General features: G+C 37.0%; 1 protein-coding gene across 1 annotated transcript in view; it reads left to right on the forward strand.

Annotated features, from left to right (window-relative positions):
• LOC145998846 (U3 small nucleolar RNA-associated protein 6 homolog) overlaps nt 1–19,531 on the forward strand; it is a 32,606-nt gene extending 13,075 nt beyond the window's left edge. The window contains exons 3-10 of the mRNA XM_083135515.1: nt 1,178–1,318; nt 3,430–3,612; nt 6,650–6,888; nt 7,631–7,777; nt 11,016–11,211; nt 18,027–18,366; nt 18,537–18,707; nt 19,151–19,531. Coding sequence (XP_082991641.1) covers nt 1,178–1,318; nt 3,430–3,612; nt 6,650–6,888; nt 7,631–7,777; nt 11,016–11,211; nt 18,027–18,366; nt 18,537–18,707; nt 19,151–19,308 — 1,575 coding nt within the window. The 3' untranslated portion in view covers nt 19,309–19,531. The remainder of the gene's footprint in view (nt 1–1,177; nt 1,319–3,429; nt 3,613–6,649; nt 6,889–7,630; nt 7,778–11,015; nt 11,212–18,026; nt 18,367–18,536; nt 18,708–19,150) is intronic.
• The last annotated feature ends 748 nt before the right edge of the window (nt 19,532–20,279 follow it).

Here is a 20,279-nt window from a genome sequence, read left to right on the forward strand (position 1 = left end):
TCAGTGGCACACAGACATGTCGTTTGGGGGGCTACAAGTCGTGTTCTATTGCTCGTATGATAATAGTGCAATTATTTTCTTGTTCCAAACATGCCTGCGATCATTACCATGTGTATTTTGACAATGTCCTGTACTTTATTGTCCAGGGGCGGAGGGGCATTTTTCTTCAGAAATTTTGGAATTTTCTGGTTCCTGCCCTCCCCTGCATCCATATATACACTCAATGTTCATGAATTTTATATAGTTCGATTCTATGGTTCATTCCCCGTATAACTGTACTTGATTCTTCCATCTAGAGCAATTAGCTTTGGACCAACAGTCATTTCAAGATAACTGACCATTTTGCTGAATGGCTCAGTAGCGTACAGACATATCGTTTTGGGGGTACAAGTCGTGTTGTATTGTTCATATCATAATAGTGCAATTATTTTCTTGTTCCAGACATTTCCATGTGTATTTGTTGTCCAGCGCGGAGGGGTGAAGGGCCATTTTTTCCTGAGGTTTTTGAATTTTCCAAACCCCCCCCCGCCACATCCATATATACACTCAATGTCATAAAGTTTATATCGTCCGATTCTATGGTTCATTCCGCATATAATGATATATAATTCATCTGTGTAGGGCAATTTGCCTCTGATCTACAGTCATCTAAATGAAACTCTGCATTTTGTTTAAAATTGGCCCCGTACCGGGGAGTTTACCTGGCAAAATGAACTTGGTAATCAAAAGGTTAATCATCATCGGTCATTCATTTTTGTGTGAATTCTGTTTGTGCTTCTATTTCGGCTGTTTTATGTTGTTTTTTCTACCTCCTAGGTAATTGCAGCAAAGATGATGAATGAGGAATTGATGAAATTGATGGGACAGACACACACACATCCGTGCGTTACCAAGGATTCAAACATAGGATTCTTGGCTTGATAGCATGATATGCTAACTACTGTACCGCAGAGGCTGACTCGTATCTTTTGTTATGGGTAATATCAGCATAAAAGTGTTCTGTTAAATGTGAGACTTGTACAATTGAACATCTTCCCAATTGAACAGCCTGGGAACTGCATCAAAATTTTCCAAAATCCCCTTCTTTTGTTTTATTTTGTACATTTATGATCTCAATTCCTCATAGAAGTAATATTGTAATAATTATTAATTCCATTATTTTTTACAATTACTTTAGAAAATGGGAATTACACAGAAGAAAGGTGACATTGAATATGCTATAGCCAACAGAGTCAACAAACTGTTCAAACATATGCTTTTCCGTTTTCAAGATGATGTCAAGTTATGGATTTCTTACATAAAGTTCTGCAAATCAATGGTAAGTATATTCTAGTGTATGACGTTTACTTTTGTACAGGTTTCTGAAATTCAAAATCAAATACAGTGGAACCCTGATTTTACATTTTCCCACGTTATACATTCAGTTTTGATTGTCTGAGCATAGCAAAACATTAAAAAATTTCCCCAATTTTAGAGTTTCCTGCTTTTCAAGTTTTTTTCAGCTTGGTCCCTTAAAAATGTAAAATTGGGTTTCAACTCTATCTATTAGCCTGTTTTTCAAGTTCTTAATATCACTTCTTCTTGACTGCTCCCTATCTGAGCCATGGCTTCTAAAACTAAACTTCGCGGCTTCATTCTTGCCGCCGCTCACCATACCTCCATAAGTCAAAGCAATCCACAATGAAAAATAATAATAAAAAATCCTCAGTTATGCTACAAGTTTTCCCTTCTATGGACTTCCAGAATTTTATAGGAATCTCCTAATGTTGTTCTCTCTGAGCATTGATAAGTAAGTAGTACTGAACCAATACCAATATTCTTTCCAATTTCCACCAATACCGATGTTCCAAAACTATAACCAGTAAAAGTTGTTCAAAATGCTAATTAATGTTAGTGGATGAGTATTACACTTCAATTTTATGTGTCAATTTACCGTTTTTCTTCAAAATATTGGAAAATAACATAAGAATATATTATAATTCCGGTTATGTATTCACAAAATGCAATATTTAACACAACTTGGTGCAAAGTAAATGAAAACTTTGAAACTTGCATAACTTCCAGGATAATTAGAACTCGTGCAGCATTTTTGTGGACCCCGCAAATTATCAAAATGCCAGAAAAGTATTGACTGTTATCAGTAAATTAAATCCAACAGATATGTTCTGCTACCGATGCCACTAGTATCTGCCAATACCGATGCATCGGTATAGGTGCAACCCTATTGATAACAATTAGTATGTAGTTCTACATTGGTTAATCTACACTCAACAAGCATTACTGTAGAGTGACTACATGTGTATAATTGTGTGTGTGTGTATCTTGGTGGTATGAGCTGGAGAAAGTTTTAGGGAACTGGTACAAAATATGGCACTAAGGAAATAATACTTTAGTAGCAATAGTAACACCACCTTGTTTTGTTTTTGTTGTACTAGAAGAAGAAATTCAATCTCAAGACAGACCTCTTGAGTGCTAAGGCCTGCCAAACAGGTTAGCATTGTCAGTGTATTGAGTCCCATTGCCTCTGTTTTCTTTTTCCTGAGAGCCAGCTTCTGTGGCAGAGTAGTAAGCACTTCACGCTACAATGCCAGGGGACCCGAGTTTGAATCCTGGCCTGGGATGGGTGTTCTTCGTGAGTATCCCTTCATCAGTTTCATCATATCATCACTCATCCATCATCACCTTCGCAATTAGCCAAAAGGTACAGAAAAGCGAAGTAAAATTAATCCAATTTGTAATAAACACATAAGATGGCTAATTGTGTCATTGCACATCACTGCCTATAATGCAATTTACAAATTTATATTTATAAATTGTGTAATACAGTCTAAGTATTACATGCTCAGAGTCTATGTGGAGACAAAACTTGGAGACTTTCTTTACATGCATATATATGAAAGTTATATAATTTGTAATCTTTGTACAATAAATGAAGGAAAGTGTTAATATATGTACACACTGTATTACAAAATTGATAAATATAAACCTGTAAATTTCATTACAGGCACCATAGTGCAATGACACAATTAGCCACCTAATATGTTATTACTGAAGTCTCGAAAAAGATAAAGCAAAGGAAATGAAGCTGTTTGGCAGATCTTGGTCATCGTGAAGGCTGTTCCACTAATAAGTTTAGGAATAAAAGTTAAAAGTTGTAAGAGGGCTGGAAGGACCATATCGTACTATGCTACAAGAAGTGTTTACGTATAGTTGGTGATTACATAGAAAAGTAATAGCTCTTGCATTGTACTTTTAAATAAATACAAAATTAGCCCCAAATGTTCTGTACATTAATACTGCTGCAAAATATGTTCCAAATGATGTAAACAGCAAGGTAGTGCATTTTGTATGTCTGTCTGTGTTTTTGCTTGGTGTACTTAGTGTTTCCTGAGAAACTTGGATAATTTGTTTATATGCCATTTCTTACAGGGATTTTACAGTGCAGTAAGCCCAATGTTGGTAAGAATGCTACAGGTTCATGGAGATAAACCACATTTCTGGAAGCTGGCAGCAAAATGGGAATATGAAGAAAACCACTCAATTGAAAATGCTCGCCAGTTTTTTCTGAGGGGTCTAAGATTTCACCCAGAATCGCATCTGTTATATACTGAAGTGAGTTTACCTTCCCTTTTATTCTCTACAATATGCAATGGAACTCCCTATTTTATGTTCCTGGACTTTACATTTTCCCACATTATACATTCAATATTTGATGATCCTAATATTGTAAAATGTTATGAAATTTTCCTGCATTTCAAATTTTTTCATCTTGGTGCCCTGAAAAACTTCAAATCAAGGTTTCACTGTAATTATTTGTTTTGTTTAAGTCCACTTTATTCTTTGATAAGTTACTTAGGACTGAAACTACAGTTTAAAGTGCAATCTGAACCACTGTGCAATGTGCCTCCATCAGGGCTTGAACTCAGGTCCACTTGATTATGAGGTGACAACATTACTGCAGCCATAATTTTAATTTCATTCATTCTATTAATACTTCACAGAATCACTGCCTGACAGTATTTCATATGTCCACATAATATGACTCTTATGGGTGATTGAATTCAAATTGAGATCACTATCTTTATCAGTTTTACCCTAGTTTCAGACGAAGTATTGGAAGAAGAACTTTTTATCCCATTCCAATAGCGTAATGAATACATGTAAGCGAATCACTCTCTCCATGAGACTTGCTTTTAATGGTTCCATTAATTTCGGTGGCCTCTGCCACCATCTACTTGGAAACTTGTTGCTTGTTGGGAACGTGTATTTATTTTTATCCTAAATTACTTGTAAATTGTCCATGTAGTAACATTCACAGTAGAACTGATTAACCTTTACTGGCCTGATGATACCATATGGTATCATGGTGCTGATTACGAAATGAATGTGCTTTTTGGACCTTCATACTCTTATGTTATGGTGGAAACTCTGACACAGGTCTGGAGCAAGCCTGGGAAATTCACATTGATGACTTCCCCTCCCCCCTTTCCCCCTCCCCGCAACATATCCATGCCACGTTTCCGAACAGAGTTTCACATTTTGGCTCATTATTCAACTTGTATGGCACCCAGGAACATGAAACATGTTTCATTCTCTTAGGAAACGTCCATTCTTTGAAAATATTACTAAGGTTTGCGCCTTCTCCCCAAAATAGCAGGAGAAGAAGGGGCAAACTCCAGATTTTTGTTGTTTTTTTCCATTGAAATTCGGGGGTCGTGCCCCCCAAGCCCCGCTTCCCCGGTCCGGTGTTCTGAATTGTACACGGTTGTATGCGCTGATGTTTTAGCTGCAAAACAAAAGTTATCTGAAGTAGATTGCTCCCGTAGTGCCTGAGTTATAACAATTTTCCTCCAAAGAGTTTCGAATTTAAAATTCCCGCTGAGAAACCTGGGTCAGAACCTTCATCAACCTGCTTGGCCATCTAAAGGTTAAAACTATACACTTCGACACAATTTCACATGTTTCTGCAAACAAAAGGAATATAATTTTAATTAGTGCACTTTATGATCACTACATAACCTTACATAAGGTTTTTTGTAGAGCTGAGCCGATGCCACTTTCAACTGATACCAATACTCTCACTGATTCCCACAGATACTGATGGTTGAATATCGTAGTAATTAAAAGTTGTTCAAAATATTGATGAATATTAGTGTGTAAGGAGAATTCTACTCAATTCATATGCATCAATTTACCAAGATTTTTGCTTTAAAATATTCAGGAACTACATCCGAGTATTAAATTCCATATTATGTTATCACTAGAGACAGGATGTTTAGGCACTAAAAACATATAAAATAGGCAGGCAAATAAGCACTTATAATTTTAAAAATAGGCAGTAAAATAGGCATTTAAATACAAATAGGCAATAAAAGAGGCAATGAAATTTAACTCAAAATAATGAAGATTGACATACAAAAAGAAATAGGTGTTTAAAAAATATAGAAACATACCTGTACATTCTTTATAGTTGCTTAAAATAAACCAGGAGCTCATCATTAGAGACAGCAGTCCAATATTGTACTTAATAAATCACTACAAACAGGAGTCACGTCAGCCCAAAATTTTCCATTGTATAATGGCTACACACAATAGTCTGGCAAAATAAATTGTTGGCTACTTCCAACCAGTACGCAAATTATTTAAATATACACTTTATCACTGCACGCAGGGTTATTCCAGTTAAAAAATTTACGCTATATATTCCACACAGCAGTTCGAACTATGAAACTGTTTAAATGCATTTCAAGTTTGTACTGTACGGTTTGGCAGTCTCTGAATAAGAAGCACTAATTGTGGTTGCACATCACAACAAGGTATTTCTTCAGGTGATCAACCGACAAGTTATGTCTGCGATCGGACAACACATTTTTTAGAATTGAAAAAGATCTTTCAACCTCCACAGATGTTACCGGAGCACACTTAAAGCACGCGAGAACATGTGGATCTAACTCAGTTTGTATATTTTCACCTTTCAGAACTTGTTGAATTGCCCTTAATTTGTCCAAGTCCTTATTAGCTGCAATAACTCGCTAACTGTTATTTTTAAATTTCTTGGAAGCATCGGAAACTAATCCTGGGAACAGGAAATTGTATGCACAGAGTTCAGTCATGTCCCAATTTTAAAGAAAATGCCTAAAATAGGCAATATCTGGCATTTATGAAATAATATAGGCAATATCGTATGAAATAGGCAAAATAGGCAAAAATAAATTGCCTTTAAATGAAGCTAATCCCTCCCTCCTGGCCTTCGCAACATTCGTTTTCATCATATCTCTAACAGGGAAGAATAGGCATTTTGCCTAACATCCGGTCTCTAGTTATCACAAAATTCAGATTTCCACACAAAACTGGTGCAAAACAAACAAAAAAAACTTTGAATTTGCATAATTTCCAGAATAATTAGACTCTGCTAAATTGTTGCGCCACATTTTTGTCTGTGACAAACCAAAATGCTGGAAAAGTACCGACTGGTATCGGCAAATAAATTCCAACTGATACTTTCTGATACCACTGGTATCAGCCACAACACTAGTTTTTTGCTTTTAGTAATCAAATTTAGCTTTTTCCCCCGCCTTTAAGCCATCATTTCTAAAATGTGAAGGACATCTTTAGAGCCATTTGAAAGTTGTTGATTCTTTGATTGCAGGCATTCCAGTTGGAGCTGGCCCATGCCCAGATGCTCCAACAGCAGAAGAAAAATGAAGAGAGTGAAGAGCAGCGACAGGCACAGGAGGAGACAAACGAGCAAGAGATGGACGGAGGAGCAGCTGAGGTTATGTACATGTCTGCCAGGAGGAAGATACAAGATGTTCACTTCATTGTCAGTATGCTTAAGATTGCACAAGGCTTTGAATTCACCAAGAAGATACAAGATGCAATTGTGAAGTAAATACCCTTATGTACTTTAAATATACACAGCAATATCATGCACTTGCTAACCTCCTCAGCAGAATGGCTAGCACACCATGCTTCGATGCCAGGTCATGGCCTGGGCATAAGTGTTCTTTGTGGCTGTTTCACTCATCCTTATCTTCAGGGTTAGCTAGAAGTGGCAGAAAAGCAAAGCAAAATAAAACAAATCAATCAATTTCCTGCAGTGGTCTAGTTTATAGAAATCTGACGGCCATGTTTGATTACTGGGGTGATGTTCTCTAAAGCCCAAGTGGCTCTGGGACTCACTCAACCTCTTGGCAGTCTCAGAAAAAAAATCCAGTGTTTTTGTATGTGTTACTTTTATACTCAAATAAAGCCACAGGTTCACGAAAAATATATATATTTCAAGGTTTTATTTGAAGCTTTACTTCCCTGATATATATTTGGTGGTACTACCATGTATACAGGTATTCAAGTGGTGCCAGATTTGATTCTCAAATCAGCAGGTAGTGCTCTAATTTCCACTTAGGCTTATCTGCATTGAAAATGGATTTAGATCTTTGGTTTGAACCTCCTTTTCCATCAGAATTTTGGTTGTTAGAATGGAATACTAAATATCTTTTTTCTGAACTTTTATGCTAATTGTGTTATTTAACACGTAACCCCTTATTCAGCATCTTGTTATTTTGCACATCTAACAGGATATCAACAATGCTGTAGGTTTGTATCAGTAATTGTTAACTTTTTGTTTCAGTGACTTGTTGGCACATTTCCCAAAGGAGAAACTCACATGGGATATGATGGCACAAAGGGAACTGAACGGGTTTCCATTCACAATTCCAGGCACTCCAGAATCAATGGATGGAAAGGCAGAGAAGCCATGTTTGAAGGAAAGGATCCGGTAAGTTACAGGAACTCATTTTGTTTCTATTTGAATCTATGTTGCAATGCTTTGCTTTCCTGTGTAGTAGTTACATTAATATTTTAATTTTGTTTTTGGAAAACTAGTGATTTGTGTCTTGAAAGGTTCTTATTAATACAGATGTAAACATTCATAACACACATTGACAATGTCATATTGTACTCCCGACTTGAGCAATTCACTTGCGCTTGTTGAGAGCAGGGAGTGCTCGCTCACTCTTTCCTGCACCCTGCATGAACACCATCGACAAAGCCTCCTGCCTCCTGTTCCTCTCTTACAACACTCCAGTGCTGTTGCTCGCTCCGCAGTCTGCATGCACAATAAGAGCAGGTTGGCCCTGCCTAGCTTACATAATAATGAAGAGGATAAAGTTATATCCAAATCAGGGCTGAACTGATAGCATTGTGAACAATACCCACACCGATGCTGATACATAGCAGATATAAGTAGTTCATTGTAATTATACCGTATCCAAGTTTTGCTTTAAAACAGGAATGGACAGATATGAAATTGTGGCAGATTCCACAGTACCAATACTGATGTGATATTAAATTGCAAATGTTCGAGGAAGAACATGAATTATTGTTGATTTTATCAATGCACCAATGCGTATATATTGGCCAGTACCAGTAGAATGCCAATCATTCTGTTACTTTGTACACAATGTGGTGCAGAATGAAAATAAATTACGCGTTTAGCAAACTACATGAAATTGTCACACGCACATTTTTGCATGCTGGAAGATACCAGGATGTTGTCCATGATTAGCATTAGAACCAAAGTTTTTTTGATACTCTTACTAGTATTAACTGATACATCAGCAATACTACCACACCTCCCCCCATTTCTGATCTTTAAATTCCATCACTGAGTTGTCATCAGGATGCCTAGTATGGTGGAAGCGAACACTAGATAATCACTATATGGCGTACGGTTTTAGAAGAAGTTCAGCCAATACGCAGCCTGTGCTGTCGTGCTGTTGCCAACCCAACTGCTAGCGGAAGGAAAACACATTGTGTCATATTATGCAACTTTCTATATGTAATGCATGCATGTGATATTTGAGTACAATGAAATATATAGTGAAGAATTCTACACAGGATTATATCATATCACTGCAGCATATAAGAGAAACTCATACCTGAAAGAAGTTTGAAGGTATTTATTATAGAGGAATTGCAAGGTCATCATCGTTGCTCTCGTTTCTGTGTTCTGTCATATTTCCCAGAGATTTGAATAGGGGTTCATTGATTTCTGTGGTAAGATACTTTACGCTGTTTTATAATACACAACACAGCATGCACGCATACACCACACGCTTTAGCCGTAAGTTCTCGACTATAAGAAAACACTGTTTCAGCACGCACATCTTCCGATGCTAATTCCTTGAAGTAAGAATACACTTTAAAACTAAGATTTCTGTCTTGTGAACGTAATATTTTTCCCTTGGTGTCTGTACTACTGGTGCTAGGTTTTGAGAGCATCATTATTAATTTAATTTGATTTGCTTTGTTTTATTTTATTTTATTTTACTTTGCTTTTCGGTCACTTTTGGCTAATTGTGAAGATGGGAATGAGTGATAATATAATGAAATTGATGAATGGACACTCGTAAACATCCATGTCCAGGCCAGGATTCGAACCCAGGACCCCTGGAGTCGTAGTGCGATATGCTAACCGCTCCACCATGCGGGGCCAGCGCGACATTATTAAATAACACTCACGGAACACACACTATTGCACAACTATCGAACATAAGGGCTGCATTGCACAGCATGCTGTGATGCCAGTGGTCCCGGGTTTGAATCCCGCCCCAGGCATAGGCGTTTGTAAGTGTCCCTTCATCAATTTTATCATATCATTACCCATCCTCATCTTCACGATGAGCCATAAGTGACAGAAAAGCAAAGTAAAATAAATCAAATCAATCAATCAATCAATAAGGGCTGTATTGAATCCTCTCACAACTGTTCTTTGTGGCGTACAAGTAAAATTATCTTACACCGCCCTTATTACGAAAACGCTGAACTCAAACTGACTCGCAATGTTCGTGAACTCCCACGACAATGAAGGGTCATTGTGCATATTCATCTGAATTTAACACTCATAGCGTTACCAAGACACCACAACTCAGCGGGGTCAAGACGGTGGTAACGAAAAAAACAGACTGATTACGGAATGAAAACGAAAGGCCATTGTGTGTGTGTAAAGACATGTTGTTTCCCTTTTTCTTCGAGAAAACGAAAGGCCATTGTGTGTGTGTAAAGACATGTTGTTTCCCTTTTGCTTTGAGAAACGATAACTCCGGCTGTAGGCAATGGAAATTCATGGGACTTGGACTGCCAGGTTCAAAATGTCGTGCCCGTTTTATGAAAACTTCTTGCGTGCAAGAAAAATACAGAACACGGCATTTAACTTGCACGCCGCAGTTTCCTGACTGTACAATGTTGCACTCCTGCCATTGGCTGATCGCCAAGGACACGCTCTCTGTAGCTCCGCCAGATATTGCTTCTAAAACAGCGTCGTATAGAGGCACATATTTTTGGTAAACGGTACAAAACCAGAGCCAATTTCGGGTTCAAAAGCGGTAAATAAAATAAAATTTCTGTTATATAGCCATGAAAAATTGGATCAAAAGCAGTATGTAAAATTACATTTTGGTTTTAAATTTGTGAATATAACTCTAAATTTGATTTAAAAACAGCACTTACCACACAAAATAAACATATCCCTTCTAATAGCACATTTAAGTAGTTACCAGAGTATTAAGTTTATTCCTGTATAAAGGGGTCCATTTTTTATTCTCAAATATTTACAGCAGAATTCATCAATTTTCCGTGAATTGCATAACTCACAGGATAATTCAAACTTCCGAAAGTGCTGCATTGGTACATAAACTCTAAATTTCATGTTTAAGAGTCTATTTCGCATTTTGCATTATTTCATGACAAAACAGGGTAGGGAAATGTACCTCACGCCATTCAGAAATATGAGAAATTAACATTACAATGAGTTATTTAACATTTCGTATTTTCGTCAAAAACAAAATATGCATGCCTCTAATAATCACTGTTGTCAAGAAATGTACTAGGAATGAGTCTTCAGAGTTGGTCATTTCTGTCTGTTAAATATGTCTTCCTCTTTATGTTAACCTTTGGAAATAATAGCTAATGTGTCGTTGTTTTTTTTTTTTTTTTCTGTGTTTGGCCTTTTGCAGTCGATGCTGTGCAGTATACAATGCTGCAGTGGAAGAGATGAAATCAGAGGGGATGTGGTCGCTTTATTTGGAAGCTCTCCTTCAACTATATCAGGACACAGTTCATCTTCCAAAGTACAAAAAGAAGCTTCTCCTAACTGCCCTCCAGGGTGCACATGATGCAGGATTGCTTCAGCAAAAATTCTACCTTCAATGGGTGAGTGTTTCATGTGCCATGGATATGTTCCAGTATCCAACACTCTTTGTTTGTATGTCCTGTCTACATTTCCAGTTTTAGTTAATACCGAGTAACTGCATGAGAGGAGTTAGTAAGTAGACTATGAGTGATATTAGTAGTGTACTAGAACAGATAAAACTTGAAAACCATTTATTATTACATCTGCGTATATCCTTATTTCTCAACATAATTTCCCATGTTACCAGTGCCTCTTTTCTCAGTTAAATTTGCACCTTTTACTCAGCCTTATTATTTTGACTTTCACCATAAGCACAATTTTCAGAAATTTGATCATGCATTATTCTCTAGGCTAAACCATGAGAACACTGTGTTGTAATTATGACATTGTTTGATGAGATCATCTCCCCTCTCCCTACATTTGCTATGGGCACAATCTCAACAGGATGACTGGACTGTCTTCATCTGTAAGTTTAGAGAATCCTTGAGTATGCTTTACAGGCACAGTGACAGAAAAGCATAGTAAAATAAACCAATCAATCAAGATATGTCTCCATGCTAATTCCTCTTCCCGACTGTTCCTGTTGGCATCTAAAAAAGCTAGAGAGACTTTTATTGCCTGGTTAGAGTTCACTTTGGAAATTAACTGGATTAGTTCCCTCAGGGGACTTCAATTTAAAAATTACTCATATTTTGATTTAGGTGTACTGAAATTCACTAAGAAAAACAGTCATTGGCAGGGAGGTATTTGTTTTATACAGTATCAGACTATTGAGATTTTCCTGCAAGATGGATCACAATTTTCTGTTCTATATGGATTTTTTAAAACTTTTTTCGTTTTAAATAAATATGGAGAAACTAGTTCTCACTTTTATCCACGAAGCTGTTTTTTCTTCTTTTTCGATTAATTTCATTGGCCACTGCCACCATCCTCATTGGAACTTGCTGCACTGTTGCTTGGAGTGCATCTTTTGTTCGTAGTTCTCTGGTTGCCGCTAAGTGCACTGTGCATCTTGGTTTGTCGTCTGCTATTTCCAGGCGATAACTGCTGTAGTAGGGGAATCCAAGTGTGGTGCACTTGCCCGCTATCTATGTTTAGTTTGTGCTGGAAGTGCATTATGGCGTGCGTTTCCTTGATTTTGGTGTGTATGAGCGTGTGGGCAGTGTGTTTGACTCGAACCTTTTGAATTTTATGGCTATTGAATTTGATATGTTTAGCAAGACCAGTAGTGGGTTGGGCTTTCTTCGCATCTGCTAGGTGCTGTTGGATTCTTTCATTGACAGATCTGATCGACCTGCCGATGTAATGAGCCTTGCATTCACACTCTGCATTGTATACACCTGGGTTGTCAAGGGGGGGAGAGGAAGTACCGTTTGTGCTTGTTCAGTTTATCAGTTATTTTGGAATTGGGTTTGTGCGCTACTTCGATGCCATATGGGAGAAGGGCTTTGGCTATACGGTTGGAAGTGGTGGGATGGTAGGGGAAGGCAAACCATTTATATTGGTCACTGGGGCTTGATTGTGGTTGGGTTGCTTGTAGATGGGTTGATTGTGGTTGGTTAGGGTGTCTGACCTGTATTTCCGCTTTACTGCACCAAGTGGAAAGTTGTGATTCAGTGTAGCCATGTTTCAGGGCTATTTCAGTGATGGTGGCTATCTCCTCTCATAGATCCTCTTCTTTGCCACAGTAGGAGAAGGCTCTTCGATAGAAGTTCAGCCACACATTGGCTTTTTGCTTATGGGGATGGCTAGAGAGAACATGTATGTACTGGTTGCCTGCATCCGGTTTTCTGTAGACTGTGGTTGTGAATTTGTTAAGTGCACGGCTGATGGTGATGTCCAGGAAGTTGATTTTACCAAGTTTTTCTGTTCTACGGTGAAGTTGAGCCTGGGGTGGATGCTATTTAGCTTGTTCACTAGAAGGTTGAGTTCTTCTGTTTCTTTGTATATGACTATTGTGTCATCTGGGTACCTTCCATATCAGATGTATTGTAGTTCTGGAGTGTGGAGTATCTCTTTTTCAGCCAGGTGCATGACGATGTTGGCTAAAGGAGCTGATAGCAGGTTGCCCATCGCAAGGTTCTCGGATTGGTTGTAGAATTTATCCTCAAACTGAAAGTAATTGTTTTTTAGACAAACTTCCAATAGCCTGGTTATCTCTTGTACCTCTAGGGCAGGGATTCTGTTAGTTGTCAGTCATCTTTCAACTGAACGCAGTGCTAAGTCTGTGGGGATTGAACTGTACATATCTACTATGTCAATGCTGGCTAATTTTGCACTGTCAGCTTGCACTATTGAAGTCACCAGATTTTTAGCATCGGCACTGTTGCGGAACATTTATGTTAGTTTGTGATTGAATTGAGATATTTTGTTTTTTAGCCAGTTTGTTAGGTGGACCGTGGGGTAATTGAAGCCAGCTATTATAAGGTGCATGGGGATTCCAGGTTTATGAGTTTTAAGAATGCCATAGGCAATGGCAGGTGAAGGGTGGGGGTTGAGAAGGAATTTCTGGTCTTGTTCACTAAGTATGGCACTAGATTTCACTGCATTTTTCACAATTCTATTGTACCTGTCTGTGGGGTCTTTTTTGATGACACTATACGAGTCACTGTTTAGTTTGTCTATCACTTTCATAGAGTAATCACCTTTGTGCATGATTACGAACTGGTTTGTTTTGTCAGACTTTAGACACCAAACGTCATTGGTGTTCAGCCATTTGCCAAACTCGGAGAGGACAGAAGAGATTTCTTGGTGCACTGGATTAGGTTTCCTGGTTTCACTGTTGGTCATCACTTTTGCAAAAATTCCAGCTGCTGACGTTCTGATGTTTTCAGAATCTTGGGGTTTGGGGGCAAAACAAGCTGCTTTTTCTGCCGCACATATGAGGTCGAGGGTGGGTGGCTTACTGTTTTGTACATTAAACTTATCACCGTAGGAAAGGAGTTCTTTGAATTTGTTAGGGATCGAGAGATTCGACAGATTTATGATGTTTTTTCCATGTCCGCCATCTGGGTTGATTGTATTCTCACTCGGCCATGTTCCTCCTAAGTGGTGAAGTTTGTTGCGCAGAGATCTAGTTTTTTTGGTTTTCCAAGATTTGCAGCATGTATTTGATGATGTTCCCACCTAGCGGGTGGTAGCGTGGTTTCCAGTCGATTTCTTTGTCGTTCGCACGTGTGAGACAGTCGGCGAATTTCGGCATGTTTGTCAGAAATAACGGCGGAAAGCGCACGTTTTTGTGAAATATGGATAACGTTCTTCATTCTGTAACTGCTATTTTGCACTTTCCACTTAATGAACTTGGGAAAAACATCGCACTGTTTGCACGCTTTTAAGAAAATTACGTCCAATCGACGCACAATACAATACCAATAATAACAATCATGTGTTGTTAGAAATTTGAAGTTGTTCCTAATGGAACACAAATATTTCGTTCATGCGATGCTAATATCTGGATGACATCTGTTGTACACTGTTCCACATGTGTATTGACATATGAAATAATAAATTGTTGGCTTTTTAATTGGATGTTGTTTTTATTTCAGTTGCCTGGTTTGCAAGTCCAATTTTTTCATATTTCTGTGTTGAATAAGTTCAGGGTGACAATCTTATCCACATAGAGTTTCATTCTCTGAGTGAACAGCTAAGTCCTGGTGGAGAGTGGTGAATGGTTATTGTTTTGCTCATCAGCAGACCTATATTATTGTGCCAATTGATCTACTAATCCTGTTTACATTATTATATACAGTAGATCCTCAGTTTTACCTTCTTAGAGTTTTTGTAAAGATTTAGTTATGTCACATTTTCCAGGATTTTACATTTTCCCACATTTTCAGTTTTTCACCCTGGTTCCCAGAAAGAAACAACAACATAAAGTCAAGCTTCCACTGTATTGAGCTGACTTTGTGCATATATTATACCAACACAGTATTATACAGTTATACATATTTCAACTACAGTTTCTTACATAACTTCATAATCCTGTCACCTTGTTATCAAAGGGCCCCAGATTCAATACCTGGTGGTAGTTGGCATCCCTCTTTAAATTGTAGGTCCAATCCCAGAAAGCAGATTTAGGCTCAAAGTGAAACTTTTACAAAAGATAAATGCTGTAGCACAGACTCTCTTCTATATTTTATCATCTTCTTCACATAACTCTTATCAAGTTCCTAATGTTGTTAGGTTTTAGTTCTAATTTGTTGTGTTAGCATTTTTAAAATAGAGGACTGGGGCGGTGTGTATGTGTTTATAAACCTGTGCCATTTCTTCTAGGGCTGAGCCAATGTCAGTGATATCACTATCAGAAAGTTTCACAGGATCTGCAAGAGTGATGTTCAATACTTTTGCATAGTGTAAAATTCCTGAAAATTGTGCATGATGTATAATTTTTAATTATGTTTGCAACAACTTTATGCAGGGTTCCCACACACCTGGAAAACCTGGAAATCTCAGGGAATTTGAAAAAAATACAAATCTCAGGGAAAATCTTGTAATTGATTAATGGTTCCCAATGAAGCAAAACTGAGGGATTATAATATTCTCCTGTCTGTGGATAATTTAGGCTGTTGTAGCATTTCTCTTTCAGCAAGGAACTCGTATCTATTTGTTTGTCTGTTTCTTGTTTTTAAATGTGATTCCAGGGCTGGTGACCAAGTGTATACCCTCATAAATTTTGCACTTTATAAAATTTAATTAGCTGATTTCGATCTTTTACATGAAGTAAAATATATTTCAAGATGTGGAAAACACATAATAAAGATAACCTGATGTCCAAAGTTAACCAGTGTTGATCTGATTTCCCTTATTAGGGAGTAGTTTTAAGTTTTTTCTTCCTTCTTTTTTTACAAAATAGTATAAAAATGGAGTGTCCTGTTTAGGGAAATATTTATTTTCTGCCATCTTTTGTGTACAATATTGTTGATTGTGTATTTACTGCATTTAGAACAGAATTTTAAATATTTACTTACTAGTGCCATATATGAATTATGTACTGTTCATAAATACTTGTTGTTTTTGATCATGTTCAACTATTGTTATAGTCATGACATGACATGTGAATTTTTACATGCCTCAAAAGCTCACATATGTGTAAAATGGAATTACTTGTAGGACCAGCAGATCTACATTAATATCATGAGGTGAAGGCCAGTCGAATGGTGTATACTTAAACCCCCATCACACTTGCACTTGCAACTGTCACTAACTTACCATTACGTACTAGCATTCCTCACTTCTTTATCTTAGATTAGGATTTTTTGGAGCACTGTTAAGTTGGTTTTGATTTTATCACATGGCAATGCATATGTGGAAAGTGGGTTTTCTGTAAATAAGCAGGTTTTAATAGAAAACTTGAAAGAAGAGTCTGTTGTGGCTATTCGGCAAGTTTATGATGCAGTGAAAGTGGTAGGAGGAGTGTCAAATGTAGAAGTAAGCAAATATATGATCCAGAGTGTTAAAGGTGCACGTATTACATACGAAGAAGCATTGCAGAAGATGAGAAAGAAATGTGATCACAAAGACGACAAAAGGAAAGAAATGAAACGTAAAGCAAGTGAGATCTGTGCTTTACAAGCCAAACAACAAAAGATGCAAGAAGAAGAAAAGGCTATTTCAGAACAATTAAAAAAACTTGAAGCTTCTGAGAAGTAAAGTTTCTTAATTTGCTGTATCAGACCTTAAGTACATTTCTTGTTTTATATTTCAGTCTCAGTAACTTATTATTCCTTTTTAAATCGGTACTAATAATTGTCACTTCATTTTTATGTTTTAAAAATTCCAATAATTTGTTTGTCTTAACTATTATTGTACGCATTACAGATTAATTGATATTGTATCCATTTATAAACATGTATGAAAAGTGTGAAAATATTTCAATGTTCTATATCAGATTGATGTCTTAGAAATTGTTTGAGAGTTGTTTAAAGTTCTAGAAAACTGGTCATCTTTGTTCTTAATAACATGCAAAGAAGTGTAATTGTATTTTATTATTGAACTAGTTTTGTTATTTGCATCAGAAAACAACAGTAATAGAGAAGGTGAGGATGGTATGGCTATGAGGGGAAATGGAGGAGGCCATTGTAAAATTATAGTAGTCATTTACTGTGCATTCAATACTCTGGAAAAAATATGAGGATTCTGGAAAACTCAGGGAAATCTCAGGGAAAATGGATTTGGAGTTTGCGTGGGAACCCTGTTTATGGCAACTTTATGGGATGGTATGGATTGGGTGATTAAATGATCGTCTCATATGAAATGATTGATAGTATAAAGTAAAACTATACAATATGATGATAATGGAAAAATTTGTTTATTAAATTCATCACTGATGCGGTAAAAGCAGTTTAAGTATTACGTACATAAAGTTTCATGTTTTCGCATTGCAGATTGGATAGTTTTTCTAATTAATTTTGAAGGCTCCCTGCCTTCATTCACTAAGGGTACGGCATCTGAAACGGAGATGGTAGCATGTCACTTCTTTGTTTGTTCTCGACGACAGAAAGCACAGCAGACAACACAAGCCAAGAAACACACATCAGCACCACCAGACAGGAGAAAATGCAACTGCTGCTACCTGGAACCAGTGCTACCATCTCCGTTCCAGGTACCCTTAGTAAATGAAGGCAGTGAGCCTTTGAAATGAATCGGAAAAAACTATCCAATCTGCAACGCAGAAACACAAAACTTTAAGTATGTAATTGTTTATTAAAATTTATAAATGCTCTGAACTGTGTCGCTTGTTACAGTTTGCAAGTATCAGTTGAAGGTGGTAACGGCTCAGTCCTAATTTCTTATTCTGCAGTGTCATTCCTCATTTTTATTTTCTTTCAACTTCCAGTTCGATATCCTGAAATCCGACGACAAACCAAAGAAACTTGGCGAGATCTTGAGAGAAGCCACAGAGCGTCTTCCTATGAGCATCGAGCTGTGGCAGTATCGCCTGGACTTCCTGCTGACCAAGTTGAAAGAGCAAGAGGCGGTGATGGTGTTTGAGAGCACCATTGCCCACTTGGGGGATATCCCCGAGTGCCTGCCTCTGTGGAAGAAGATGATCGAATTTTACCAGACAAAGTCTGTGGCCAAGGTGGAGCAGTATTTTCAGAGAAGCTTGCTATGCGCGAGTGCTATCTCCATCCCACTCAAAGCAATGTACATAGAGTGGATCACGTTGACAAAAGGTATGAATATTGTTATGTTGACTTAAACCTAGAGTTTATCTGAATCAGTTTTGTCTGTTACTTTTCCTGTGTATAAATATACTGGAAGTATGCAACATTTGTCAAGTTTAGGAATTACAATGTGTTCATTTTAGTGTTTTTCCTTGTTGATTCTGTAATTCATATTGTAGGCATTGGCGCTGCACGGAAACTGTATACAGAGATTAGCATGCGCCCCCCTCTGTGCTTGGAACTTCACCAGAAAATGGCTGCCATGGAGAATATGCAGCCAGTGGTTAATCTGAAACAGACAAGGAAGTGCTACGAGCTGGCTTGCGACCAGTTTGGAAAGAACAACACAGGTTAGAGTTAATTTAGTTTAATATAGTTAATTTTTTGTATATCATTTATAAGCAACACATTTTATAAATCAGGAATAGGACCATGTCGAATAATGAAACCCATAGGAGATGGTTGATTGTTGATAGAGACGATAACAATGTACGAGATCGCAGTTGATGTTCCCACACTCAAAATTGAACCCAGAACTCTTAATTACAATGGAACCCTCCCCCTATCATTTTATGAAAATCATATAGATATGAGCAGCATTTATGTCCCCTTACCATCCACTGACTTTTGACAGGAATTAAATGACAAAATTAATTATGCTAACCAGTCTACACCATGGAGGCCAGTACATTCCCAGTGTAATACCTTCTATGCATTTCTTACTCATTACTTGCGCATATTTCCTCAACAATTTCACTACTAAATATATTTTGTACATCTTTGTTTTCTGCAGATGTGTGGATGGAATATGTGAAATTTGAACTGAGAAAAGGCTCTCCAGAAAACGTTGCCAACATCTACCACAGAGCAATGAAGTCACTGGACCAAGTGGAGTCAGATTTGTTTGCCAGTGAATTCAGTCTACTCAAGACAGGGATTGTCAATGGCTAAACATATTGGTGAATTGCTAAAATGCTGATGTGCTCTTTCTGTTACCGGCATGACACATTTAGTAAAAACACAAGTGATAAATGTATGAGGGAGAGAAGAGAAAAGTAATTAATCTTCTAGTGCATTAGAAGGTTCAGCTGTTCTGTACAAAAAAAAAACAACCTTGATGATCTATTTAAAAATATATTGATAAGATGAATAAAGTAATTTGTTTTATACATATTTTGAAGTCTATGTTATTTTAAGTAACTAAATGCTCTTTGTACTCTACATATTTCATACATACACACACACAAATATATTATTTTTTGTTTTTGAGGAAGCACAAAATGTGAAATGACACACTGTAATGTTCATTTTTCACGTTTCTCAAAGGTGTGAGGTGTATTTTCCTACCATATTTTGTTCACAAAATAATGCGAAATGAACTTCAAAATTCAAAATAAACCCTTAAGCTCAAAATTTATAGTTATTTATGGATGTGACACTTTCTGAAATCTGAATTATCCTGTGATTTATGCAAATCATGGAACATCGATTCATTCTGCTGTAAATATTTGAGAAGCAAAAATGGACTCCTTTACACAGGAATAAACTTAATATTCTGACAACTACCTAAGTGTGCTATTAGAAGGGAAAAGTATATATTTTGCAGTAAGTTTTGAAATCAAATGTAGGGTTATATTCACTATTTAACATCAAAATGCAATTTTATATACCACTTTTGATCCTGAAATCTACCCAGTTTTTGTACCGAAATATTTATCTTTTATTCACAATAAATTTATTAATATTCTGCTTTCAAACGTAATTATTCTATTACTACTATTACCTTTTTGCATTATAATTCATTTTTAAAACTCCTTCCTTTCAAATTATCCATTACTGTTTTGCTGTACTACTATGGTCTTTCCATGTACCTTAGGAAGTCTCCTACAGTACAGTAAAGTGTCACTTTTTAGGATATGAAA

The sequence above is a fragment of the Lepisma saccharinum genome, chromosome 14 (genome assembly GCF_977018435.1).
Source record: "Lepisma saccharinum chromosome 14, izLepSacc3.1, whole genome shotgun sequence".
NCBI lineage: Eukaryota > Metazoa > Arthropoda > Insecta > Zygentoma > Lepismatidae > Lepisma > Lepisma saccharinum.